This window comes from Trachypithecus francoisi, unplaced genomic scaffold, assembly GCF_009764315.1.
Source record: "Trachypithecus francoisi isolate TF-2019V2 unplaced genomic scaffold, Tfra_2.0 Lachesis_group6, whole genome shotgun sequence".
NCBI classification, from domain to species: domain Eukaryota; kingdom Metazoa; phylum Chordata; class Mammalia; order Primates; family Cercopithecidae; genus Trachypithecus; species Trachypithecus francoisi.
Genome location: NW_022681471.1, coordinates 9,821,292 through 9,833,851, shown reverse-complemented (window position 1 = coordinate 9,833,851; position 12,560 = coordinate 9,821,292). Strand labels below are relative to the sequence as shown.

Here is a 12,560-nt window from a genome sequence, read left to right as displayed (position 1 = left end):
ATTCATATACATGTTAGGTTGGAAGGGTCAGCAGGACATCCAGATGATATCCTTTGGACAGCTGTTTGTACAAGTAAGAAGGGAAAGAAGTCTAGGCTAGGAGTGCAGAATCAGGCGTCATCAGCCTCAAGACAGCAGATTAGAGCATAATAGAGCAAAATATATGAAAAATGTTCCAACTGCAATTATATTTCAGGCATATTGCAATACTAGTAATTAAACAAAACTATAAACTAAGAATAAGATACTGTGGGGCAAGGAGTTTATGGGAACTCTCTGTACTTCCTGTTCCATTTTGTTGTGAACTTAAAACTGCTGTGAAAAAATAAAGTCTATTTTAAAATAAAAGAAAAAAGTAACTTTCACCAGGGTATAAAACATAGACTCTTTGGGAAATGATGCTCAAAACTGGGGATTTTCCTAATTCAATTTGAGATGGCGATAAAACATAAAATGTTAAGTGGCAATGAGAACTAGAGTAAATGAAAGAGAAATGAGTGTGATATGCACAAATAAGTAAATTAAAAGAGCATAAAATTAAATCAATGAATTAAATAATGACTATCAATATACATACATTGGGATGGTTGTCCAACTCATAATTCCCCCAGGAGGCCATGACTGTTACTCTCTCCCTTCATCCGAGAAACTATTCCCCCTTCTATTATTCTACACATTGGTTCCAAATGAGAACTCTTATTTTCCTACATGGCCCTGCCCTTCCAACACACAATGATTAGTGGTGATTAGAAGTATGATTAGGGCCAGACATGGTGATTCATGCCTGTAATCCCAACAATTTAGGAGACTAAGGATGGAGGATCACTTGAGGCCAGGAGTTTCAGAACAGCCTGGATAACATAGTGAGGCCCCATCTCTACAAAAAGTTAAAAATTATCCAGTCATGGTGGCATGCACCTACGGTTCCAGTTACTCAGGAGGCTGAGGGGGGAGGATCGCTTGTGTCCAGGAAGTTGAGCCTGCAGTGAGCCATGATGGTGCTACTGCACTGCAGCATGGGTGACAGAGCAAGACCTCATCTCTTTAAAAAAGAGAAAGAAAAAAGATAAGCAGAACATTTGATGCAAGCAGGGCCAAAAAAGTCCTGCCCTAGAATTTTCAAACTAATATTGAGTGAAGGAAACATTGAGGATGCCATTTAAAAGCAGCAGATCGCCAAGAGCCCTGCTGCTGGAGAAACATTGACAAGAATAAAATTAACATGTATACAGAAACAGAGAGAGAAGCAGAGAGTTACAACGGTAATGTATATCCTACCTTCTATTATGTACATAATGTATATTTTATTTTATGTTAAGTATAATATGTATTTTCCAGCTGGGCACGGTGGCTCACACCTGTAATCCCAGCACTTTGGGAGGCTGAGGTGGGAAGATCAATTGAGGCCAGGAGTTCGAGACCAGCCTGGCCAATATGGTGAAAACCTGTCTCTACTAAAAATGCAAAAAAATAGCTAGATATGGTGGCACACGCCTGTGGTCCCTGCTACTGGGGAGGCTGAAGCACGAGAATCACTTGAACCCGGGAGGTGGAGGCTGCAGTGATCTGAGATTATGCCACTGCACTCCAGCCTGGGCAACAGGGTGAGACTCTGCCAAAAAAAAAAAAAAGGATTTTCCAGTTATTACAGGGATTAAAAGAATAATGAATATAAAGGCACTTTTTAAATTTTTATTTTAGGTTTGGGGGTACATGCAAAGGTTACATAAACACGTGTCACGGGGGTTGTTGTACATATTATTACTTCACGTAAGTATTAAGCTCAGTACCCAATAGTGATCTTTTCTGCTCCTCTCCCTCCTGCCAACTCCACCCTCAAGCAGACCCCAGTGTCTGTTGTTTCCTTCTTTGTGTTTTTTTTTTTTTTTTTTTTTTTTTTTGAGACGGAGTCTCGCTCTGCCGCCCAGGCTGGAGTGCTGTGGCCGGATCTCAGCTCACTGCAAGCTCCGTCGCCCGGGTTTACGCCATTCTCCTGTCTCAGCCTCCCGAGCAGCTGGGACTACAGGCGCCCGCCACCTCGCCCGGCTAATTTTTTTGTATTTTTTTAGTAGAGACGGGGTTTCACCGTGTTAGCCAGGATGGTCTCGATCTCCTGACCTCGTGATCCGCCCGTCTCGGCCTCCCAAAGTGCTGGGATTACAGGCTTGAGCCACCGCGCCCGGCCCTTTGTGTTCTTAAGTTCTTATTTAGCTCCTACTTATTAGTGAGAGCATGCAGTATTTAAGGAACTTAAATTTACAAGAGAAAAACAACCCCATTAAAAAGTAGGCAAAGGATATGAAAATGCACTTTTTAAACTCTAAAATATTAATAAGATAGATTTAAAATTTTGCCTTGGATTCTTGGACCTCAGGACAAGCAGGTTTGGGTAGAAAACTTTAGGGACATGGATAAAGGCTTGCTTAAGGGAAGAATCTGACAGGGACTTGTGGGAACGTTGGGCCTATTTTTAAGTGGAAAGCACAGATTTTATTTTCACCCCCTTGATTTTGGGAGTTAAGCCTTTCCTTTTTCTTCACCTGGGTAAATTCCCATTATATTATTATACTCACCTGCCTTGAACCTGTTTATTTTTTTCACTTTTAAATGAAATTGAAAGCAGCCTATTTTTACCAACCTTTAAAGCAAAATTACTTTTATTCTTTCATGGATTCTAAGCTGATCTGGTTTCATTTTTCTCTCTCTGACTTCCCTTAATCTTATATTCTCTTGTATCTGGAATTCTCTGGATACAAGAACCTGGAGCTGACTTCAAGCCAGGGATACTCACCCATCTCCAAAATTCTGTGTGGGGGAGGAGGGGATGGGAGGATACTATGGGAATAGAGAGAGCTATGTAGCAACTCTCTGCCTGAGGTAAGGCCTTGCTCTCTACTCTGCCATTCCTAGGAGAGCAAGACTGTACCAGCAGCCAGGTCCAGAGACAGCTGATCACATAGCAGGGAACAAAGAAGAAAGAAAGGAGAGAAAAGGAAAATCACTGTCTGCAAGATGAGTGGGGAAGTGATTTTAAGCAGGGGTAGGGATATTCAGCTGCTCATAAGCCAGGGATTTTATGTTGGATGTTTATTAAACCTGTTATTGTTCTATTTAATAAAGTGTTTTATCCCAACATTGACAGCTATATAAATTGCTTCTAAAGATACTTCTATATTCTAATCAGCTCATTCTTAGTAAAACCTTCTGATTATCTTAGCATACATTCTCATTCCTTAATTCCTTCAAAATATTTAGTAATTCATTTGTCACAAAAAGCCCAGAAAAACTTGAGCTTTTAAAGAAAATGCACCATCAAAGGATGAAAACTTCATTTGACTACATAATTACATTTACGATATTTTTTGTTATAGTACAATTTTATAATCTTTTTTGCATTTCTTCCTAGAGCACATGGATTCTGTTAACCCAATAGTTACTCCCAATTTTAGTAGCCATTTGGGAGACTAAGTAACTTGTAGGCAATAGCTACACAACTACTAAGCAATCGGAGCAATCAGGTGGCACTCAAAGAATTCATTTGATTTGTCAGTTATTTTTCTAGAAAACTAAATCATATAGTTCAGACCAGGTGTATTGTTTTTATCCCTTGTGCCCATATGTGAATAAGACATACCTGAATTTTTAATCCCACTCCCATTCACTTAACCCAGACCATAATAGGTGCCTGCCAAACTGTCATACTTTTAAAGTGAATCCAGACCTCACATTTATGACTACTTTTCATAGCTTCTCTTTAGCAAAAAATACATATATTTATGTATATTATATATTCAGGACCTCTCAAAGCTTTAAGGTAGGGGAAGGAGACTGGATAGTTGGACAAGGGTGGAAATGTTATTTATTCAATGCACACTACTAGAATTATGCCCATAAAGAGCACTATTAGGACATTGTGCTAAGTATTTACATGCAGTAGGTTCTATTTTTGTCCTCATTTCACAACTGTAGAAACTGAGTGCCATTATCCCCAAAGATGTCTACATCCTAATTCCTGGAACCTAGTAATATGTTATCTTATATGGTAAAAGAGACTTTATAAATGTTATTAAGGATCTTGATATGGGGAGATTATCCTAGATTATCATGGTGGGACCGATGTAATCATTAGGAAAAGAGGGAGGCAGGAGAGTCAGAGAAGACGATGTGATAGCAGAGGTCAAAGTGATGCAGGGGTATAAACCAAGGAATGTGGACAATCTCTGCAAGCTAGAAAAGTCAAAGAAACAGATTCTCCTCTAGAGACTCCAGAAGGAACACAGCTCTGCTGACCCTTGATTTTTAGCCCAATTGGGTAATCTTGGACTTCTGACCTCCAGAACCGTAATGATACATTTTCATTGTTTTAAGCCACTAAGTTTGTAGTAATCTGTTACAGCAGCAATAGGGAACTAATATATTGAGGTTTTGTGAGGTCAGGCAATTTTTCAAGACCTTCTAGCACATAGGTAGAAGAATTAAAACCCCGATTCACCTGCCTGTAGAACTAGACTCAGTCAACAAGAGGCATTTGGAGAAGTTATAGCAGGGATGATTCAAGAATTGGATTGGTTGAGAATCTAAACCTGAGACCTAAAGCAAAGGTGACAAACTTTAATGCCTACCATGTATTATGTAGATAATGTAAATGTGAAGTAGGCTTAATTAACGAACAGCCTAAATTAGGTGGAAAATAGCAGTTCACACTCTTCCTATATGATGAGGAGCAACAGGAAGTGGTGGGAACCGCGGTGAACTGGAGAACATGAAAAGCAGAGGGCACTCATAAGTCAGTTCACTCATAAATCAGTTCCAGCTACATGTTGTCATGTGGCAAGGTGGGCCCAGCATTGCCAACTCTTTGGTTTCTCAAGAGAAGACAGAAAACCAGATTGTCATGCAAAGCCCAGATGTTTAAAGATTGAAAACAAATGGAAAGTTCGTTAAAATGCTGTATAGTCTAAACAACACACATCTATGCACTGACAATTTGCAACCTCTGAACCAAAAAGCTTCATAGATCTGAACATCGATCAATATAGATAATATGGAGACGTCCTTATCAGTGATTGCTAGCTATGAGAATCTAGAGGGGACAGAACACTCTTGAGCAGTTTTAACCTGACAAGCCATATAAATGTAAGATTAGTTTGTATGTATCTATGTGGATACACATATAGGTATATAGAGAGAGTACTTTTTCTCTATATACCAATATTTGTAATAACTAAACGTCTGAAGATAATCCATTTTAAAGCTAGTATTTAAATGAACAATCAAACAGCATAGGGTATCAGATGCACATATCACAGCAAACATAGCTCAAGACCAGTGAACTTTCCCATTTTGGCTTGGGAATATTATATTTCTAAATTCTTGGGTATGCTGCTTTAAGAACCTCTAATCTGTATGGTTATATAAACATGAAAAAGCACAATTTCTTTTTCCCCAAATCAAACCTGAGATTTTGAAAGTATAAATCATTTTTGAGAACCTGTCAAAAAGACAAAAGGATTTGGGCAAAGGTTAGTCTTGTTTTATTTCAATGTGTTTTTGCTTTTTTAAAAAAATAGCGTGCACGAGAGAGGAAACAGCATTGGTTTTAGCTTCTTGCAGACATTTTTCTGGAGCTCCAGCATGTGACTGCTTAAAGACATCTCAGTAAAAGTGAACGAGCTGCCTATCATATAGAACTCGGAGCCATGTGTCCAATCACTGTACGTGGTCCCACCCCAGCCCTCAGCAGCAGCTCTTACTGGCTCTTCAAGGTAACCAGCACAAAATAAGCTCCCTCTCATCTTTCCCTCCCAGAGAACAGATTTACTCCCTTTTACTCACACGTACTGCCAGATTGCCTAGTTCTATAATCTTACAGCAGTAACAACAACAATAACAAGAAGAGCAGGCATAAACCAAATACATCATTTCACTACCGAAGTCTAGAAATTAACCTTGTTTAATACTCTCGTGTGTGCTCTCTAAGGGAGGCAATTCATCACCCTATGCACACTTTTCAGTTATTCTAGTTATTACTTCTAGAATGTTTAAAGTACCTTATAAAACATAAAAGTTTGGTTACTTACTATAAGAATAATTTATGTTCCTATAACTTTTCTTTTTTAATCATTAGGGTAAAGAGAGGCAGTAACAAATAAGAGAGACCCTTGACTAAAAGCCTTCATATATATATATGAAGCCTATATATATATATATATATATAAAAGCCTTCATATATATAATATATATATATGATTTAGCCTTCATAACATTGTAGTAAACTAGATATTATTCCCTTTTTACAGAGGAGCAAACTGAAGCACAGTTGGTAAGCAGCGGTAGTACGGCCTGTCTGGATCCTAAGGGCAAACTCTTTCTAGACACTTAACACTTCATAGACTGAATGCACACTCAGATTTGCTGTTTGCCATTCAGGGATGATTTGACCTTGATGTTTCCAAAATGGAACAAATAACATTTGAAACAAGTTACTGGAAACAATTTTGCATATACAGTCCACCGAAAGGAAAGTATTCTTATCTACTATCAGACAAATGTTGACAGGCACTTGACTTTGATAAGGTCTGAACCACCTCTGCAGAATATGTTGGGGAAAAAATCTCATGACCTCAAGCTATAGAGAATAGTTGGCAACAGTATGAGCCACTTCCACACTCTTCCTCCCATATCCCCACCTTAAAAAGTACAGACAGTATGAGTTGCCAAGCAACTTGTCAAGTGACCTCAGGAAGACAGCCCAAACAGTACCCCTTCCTTGTGGTTTGCCCTTTTTGTCACATATATATCTCTTCCCCTCCCCTCTCTCTCACTCAGCTACAGTCACTGAAATTTCTACCAAGTAACTAGTTCAAACATTTTTTTGGACTTCAAATGGCATTGGACCATCCTTTTAGATGCTACTTATCCATAGCCTCCAGGATCAGTCCAATTCCAGAGACCCTTCAAGGTGAAACCATTTTTTTACTAGCTAAGATTCAAATTCTTTACTCTGGTCAAGTCCTATCCATATAAGCAAAACATATGTGTCTTATGTTATAGTTCTAGGCTTCAGAATTAATCCAATTAATCCCACTCATATCTGTTCCTAGGCCTCACTTAATTCATTTATGAGAAACAAAAACATAGGAAAGAATCAAGGAAAGTTAACAGCTACTTATGCTCTTACTTAACACCCAAACATATGCCATCTCCTGTATAAGGCCTTCTCCACCAGTCAGAATTTCTTTTCAAAATAGTCATTTACGAACATGTCTTACCCTTTCTACTAGACTGAGAGTTCTTTCAGCCCAGTAGCCGTTCCATATTTACCTTTGTAACTTATGCTGTATATATCACAGTGCTACATATGTCTAGTCAACGAGTACCCCGTGCTGTATTTATTGTGTGTATATTAATGCATGTGTATAGGCCTGAAACTAAGTCCAGCACTGAGAATATATATATATATAAAATTAGAAACTTTCTGAAAGCTTAAGTTACCTTTGATGACAAAAGTGCTAATATCAGTTGCTTATAATACTGCAAAGTACATACACAAACATTCTTGTGGACCATAAATCATCTGTTAAAAGTCTGAACCTATATTCCCATAATATAAAAACATGTATGGAGCCAAAGATATAATTTTGTCAAAATAAAACCAACTATAGTTTTTAAAATAGCAGTCTGTGCTAAGAGCTTTGTTAGAAAATAAATCATTTACACACCTATGGATGTTCACTATCATTCAACAATAATAAAAGTCTTACTTTCCATATCATAATTTTAATTCACACTGTCGTTTTTTTCCTATGGTCAATTTTTACCTTCTTATTTGTGTGTTGTGTTATCTCGATATTATTAGTGAGCAAGTTTATATTTTAAACCATAATATCAATTACATTATATTAATCTTTGAAAGAAAAAGAGTGGCATTTAAAGCCTTTTTGATGATTGGTTTTTTATTAAATTAGCTAGTGTTATTTCAACATTTCTCCAAAATACATCTAAAGATCACATTAGAAATTTGCTGGGAATTTGCTATATGAATAAGTGAATGAAGGGAAAATTTAGGTAAAAGACTGCATGAAATGTACCTGAGAGGAGAGATTTCCAAATTCTAGTCTATATTGAAAAGTGAGTTAGTGTCTTTTTCCTTAAAAGACAAAAGTTGTCAGCAGGTGACAATTTTGTACCTATGAAGTTTAAGGTTGGAAAATACTTGAAACAATAAGGATTTCAAATCATTACAGATTTTAAATTTTTTCACTTACACGGTAACACCCAGGAAAGGCTGTATTTAGCAGTATACTTGATCATGGTGAAAGAAAGGATTAATCCTTTTGTTAGATATTATTTTAAGTCATGATTTAAAGCTATGCTGTCCAATGATTCAAAATTATTCATACAGTCTTAAATGAATAACATGACTAAGGTGCTCATTCATAAACTTGATGACATTTAGATTTTGAAATTATATTCTACCCCCTCAATTGCCTGAAAATTACCCTATGTCAGTATCACAGTAATCACATCAATGCAATCCATGCAAATATAAGTCTCCTTTCTCTCCATCTGTCCTTAAAAACCCCACTCAGCAGTTTGTGCTATAGCACCATGCTGCAGCATCCCAGCACTTGAACTTGGGAATAGGCTTTCCAGGAGTGCAGACAGAGCCCTTACCGCATTCCTTCTGAACCTCATCTTGCCTCTCGGGGGATTTGCTTCTGCCATTTCGCCTATACACAATTACACTCTTCTTTTCCAACTGTCAATGCAACATTGATGAAATATGAGCTGCTTCTTGGGTAGTATTTAAAAACGGCAGCCAAAAATCTCTATCAAACAAAGCTGCCGTAGCTGCTTCCATTAGCACAGCGGCAGCAGCGCTGGGGAGAAAAAAAAAAAAAAGCACTATCCCTGATTAGTCAGCTGACAGATCCTTCCCTTCTGCTCGTTGTAATTCAGAGTTAACACATTCCTCCAATTACTTAGCCTGATTGACCCTTGTGGATTAGCTTGTGCTGGACTGCTCAAGAAGATCAGGCATGTCCTAAGAGTGGAAGAAGGAGAAAAAAACCCAGCTCTCTTCCTAGGAGCAGGCTTGATGGGACTGGCTTTCTCCTCTGCGCAGTTTGATTTTTAAGGTGGAATGCTAAGAATCTTTGTGAAGGTAGTATTAACTCTTGCTTTTTACTCTCATCCTACCCTGGTATGTGACTTGAATTTCAATTCTGTTTTGTTTATTCTGTTATTAAATTATATTCTGGGTTCAAGCCTTGTAAAAGGATATAGTTTGCAAAATTTTGTCCTGATAATAATCTAGAAAGAATAGAACACGCAAACTTTCTAAGATGGATACGATTCTCTCCCAAATTAACCTTTCCCCAAAATGTATAACTAAAACAAATTCTCCTCTCATTAATGATGAAATACAACCTAAATGCTTTTATTTGTTTTGAAATCTACAAATAAAGGTATTCAAATTGAATTGTATGATTATTTCACAGACACTTGTTTGAAATAATACACCACAGGCAATTATACCTGGCCACACTTCACTAGAAATCCTTTCTGAATGCCAACTTTTGCACTTGAAATTAGCTTGCATTCAATATTTACCTTTATTTCAAACAGTAAACAATAGTTATTAATGGTTGAGATGTAATCAATGTGCTCTTGAATATGAGTATAGAAACTATACCACAAGCAAAAACATTTAACATGTTACAAAAGAAACATCTAAAACAACCTATAGCCAGTTACATGTGGTCAGCATCTGCACCCCTCCCTTGCCCAGCATGATCAATTTGGCAGTTATGAAAATAAAGGGACCCTGAGATCCAAGTTCTTTACTGAGCATAGGTCATAATTCTCCACTGAGAAAGCAGCCCTGGGAATACAGAAAGAGGAGTATCACTCCCCAGTAAATAAGTAATTACCCTCTGCTGACTTCAAAATGACAGGATCATGATCTAATCTTATATTTATCTTTTATGAAAAATAGAACCTCTGTTATAAGCCACCTATTCTGAATAATAAAAATAAAACTCTACTAAAAAACTAATGTCATGTGCCAAATCAGTCACAAAATGAAAATTAATTTAATCAGGTGGGTGCAGTGTTGGCCAAAAGAAAAAAACCTGGGTGATAAAAAATGTTTTAATGCAACAAGTGCTCTATTTAGTATAAGAGAAGCAATTATTAGCATAAACCAAGGTCTACTCAACAAGCCCAAGGACCAATCCTAAAAGACCAGAGCATAGGAAATAGCTTTTACTTTATTTAGCCCTACTAACAAGGCTCAATCATATATGGAGGACAGATTTACTCTCTCAAAAGAATTTTACATTTTTCTAAATAACATTGAATGTATTTGTCTATTTGTAAGCCAGTTGGAAAATAATAGAAACCATCACCAACTGGAATTCTGGACATTTCAATTCTTGCTCTGGCTCTTTTGGTTACTTAGATATTTGACCTTGGATTCATCACATAACCATTCCAAAGTACACATAATGTGATTTCATCATCTATAAGACAATTATAGTGATACCTACCTGCAGTACTTAATCAGGAAATGAAGAGAATCAACAATACTTAATAAATGTGAATGCTTTTGAAAAAGCACAAATATGCTATACAAAGTCAAGTTTTTTTCTATTTTATTTTAGTAATTTGAGTATATCTAATGTTAACTCCCGTCTCTACTGCTAATGATTAAACACCTCTGTTAAATAAACAGGAAACCAGCCGGGCGTGGTGGCTCAAGCCTGTAATCCCAGCACTTTGGGAGGCCGAGACGGGCGGATCACGAGGTCAGGAGATCGAGACCATCCTGGCTAACACGGTGAAACCCCGTCTCTACTAAAAAAAAAAAAAAAAAATACAAAAAACTAGCCGGGCAAGGTGGCGGGCGCCTGTAGTCCCAGCTACTCGGGAGGCTGAGGCAGGAGAATGGCGTAAACCTGGGAGGCGGAGCTTGCAGTGAGCTGAAATCCGGCCACTGCACTCCAGCCTGGGCGACAGAGCAAGACTCTGTCTCAAAAAAAAAAAAAAAAAAAAAAACACAAAAAAAACAGGAAACCACTTTTTGCTTATTTGTCCAAAAGGAGAAATCATTCATTCTGGGTATCAAAAGAATAATGATCTTACTCATTTTACCTTGTGAGTGCTAGAACATTGGCTGGAAGTCCAACAACCTAGATTTTTGTTTTGCCTTTGCAACTAAATCAACTTCTTGTGGTGGGCGTGACTTCCTCAATTAGTCAGGAGACCAAGTAAGAATTTCAGATGGCTGGCAATGTTGGAGTCTCAGAGAAAAAAAATATATTGATTCCCAGCTATTCTAGTCTGATACAGGAAGTTGGCCACACGGCACTTCCACAGAGAGCCCCAATCTTGCCAGCTCAGAAGGAGTCTGGGGATTCCTCATCTTCCTCCTCATCTATGAAAGTGAAGTGTCAAACAATTTTGTGATATCCTTGTGAGCCTAAAAGTGTAAAAGATTATCTTGGTCATGGGCAGAATTGTACCTCTCATTGTTTTAATTAGAGAAAATGTTTCTCTCTCTGGGTCTTGGGAAGCTGGGGACTAGATACCAGTTGGGGAGATATATCATTTTATATGTGACTCATCTCCCTACCCTATCCTAGGATAAAACAAATCTAGAAAGTTGTACACCAAAATGTTAAAAACTGCTTATTTTGGGGTGGTTGGATTACTGTTGTTTTAAACTTTCTTCTTTATACTTTTTCACATTCAATGAGTATGCAACACATCTATTTCCACTAAAAAGAAAAAGGTTCCATAAAAACTTGCCTTGTTCTGAAAGGCACATAGAACCATGAATCTCTTCTCACTCATAACTGGAACCACAAACCACTCACTCATTCTTACTAGGTTTTATTTTGGGTAGAGTTATTTATCTTAGTGTCTGCTACAACCTCTCCTTCTACTTTCCATCCTCATATTCCATCAATTTTTATTGTCTCCATCACTACCAAAGTAATCTATACCTCCCAAAACAGAAAGTGTAATATAAAACAAAAATAAACAGTTATCGTATAATGCATAGATACTTACTGAGATTTTTTGGAGAGAGATTTTAAGAGAAGACCACGTATCCAATCTTCGATCCAGAATAATGGTAAACTGGGAGTCCGGTCCATTTTGCCTGAATGATAAGAAGAAATAATAACTTTTTCTTAATAATAATGCAAATTTGTTATATATGTCTTCGTTCTATTTCTGATTATTTCATCTACATTTGATGTCTTGACCGAAGACAGAATTGGAATTGGAAAGCTATCATAAAGTACTATCTTAGAAAACTAATTTGAAGACATATTCCCTTACTCACTATTTAAAATTTCTTTTGCAGCATTAATGTCAATCTTTTAAATAGGAAAGTGATAGTGTAATGAAGATATGTCACTAAAATTGATTTGGAATACTGTAATCTTGGGTGTGGGAAAACTCAAAAGATAACTGTCCTTCATGATATCAGATTTAACTTTCCATGTAATTCATCATGAGTCAATGATCCATTCACTCATTCAAAATCA

At 37.3% G+C, this 12,560-nt stretch overlaps 1 protein-coding gene across 1 annotated transcript in view; it reads right to left on the bottom strand.

The window, feature by feature from the left end:
* The window catches only part of MCF2 (MCF.2 cell line derived transforming sequence), a 62,229-nt gene extending 53,163 nt beyond the window's left edge, over positions 1-9,066 (bottom strand). The window contains 1 exon segment of the mRNA XM_033201560.1: positions 8,677-9,066. Within this exon segment, the coding sequence (XP_033057451.1) occupies positions 8,677-8,727 (51 nt within the window). The 5' untranslated portion in view covers positions 8,728-9,066.
* Between the last annotated feature and the right edge of the window lie 3,494 nt (positions 9,067-12,560).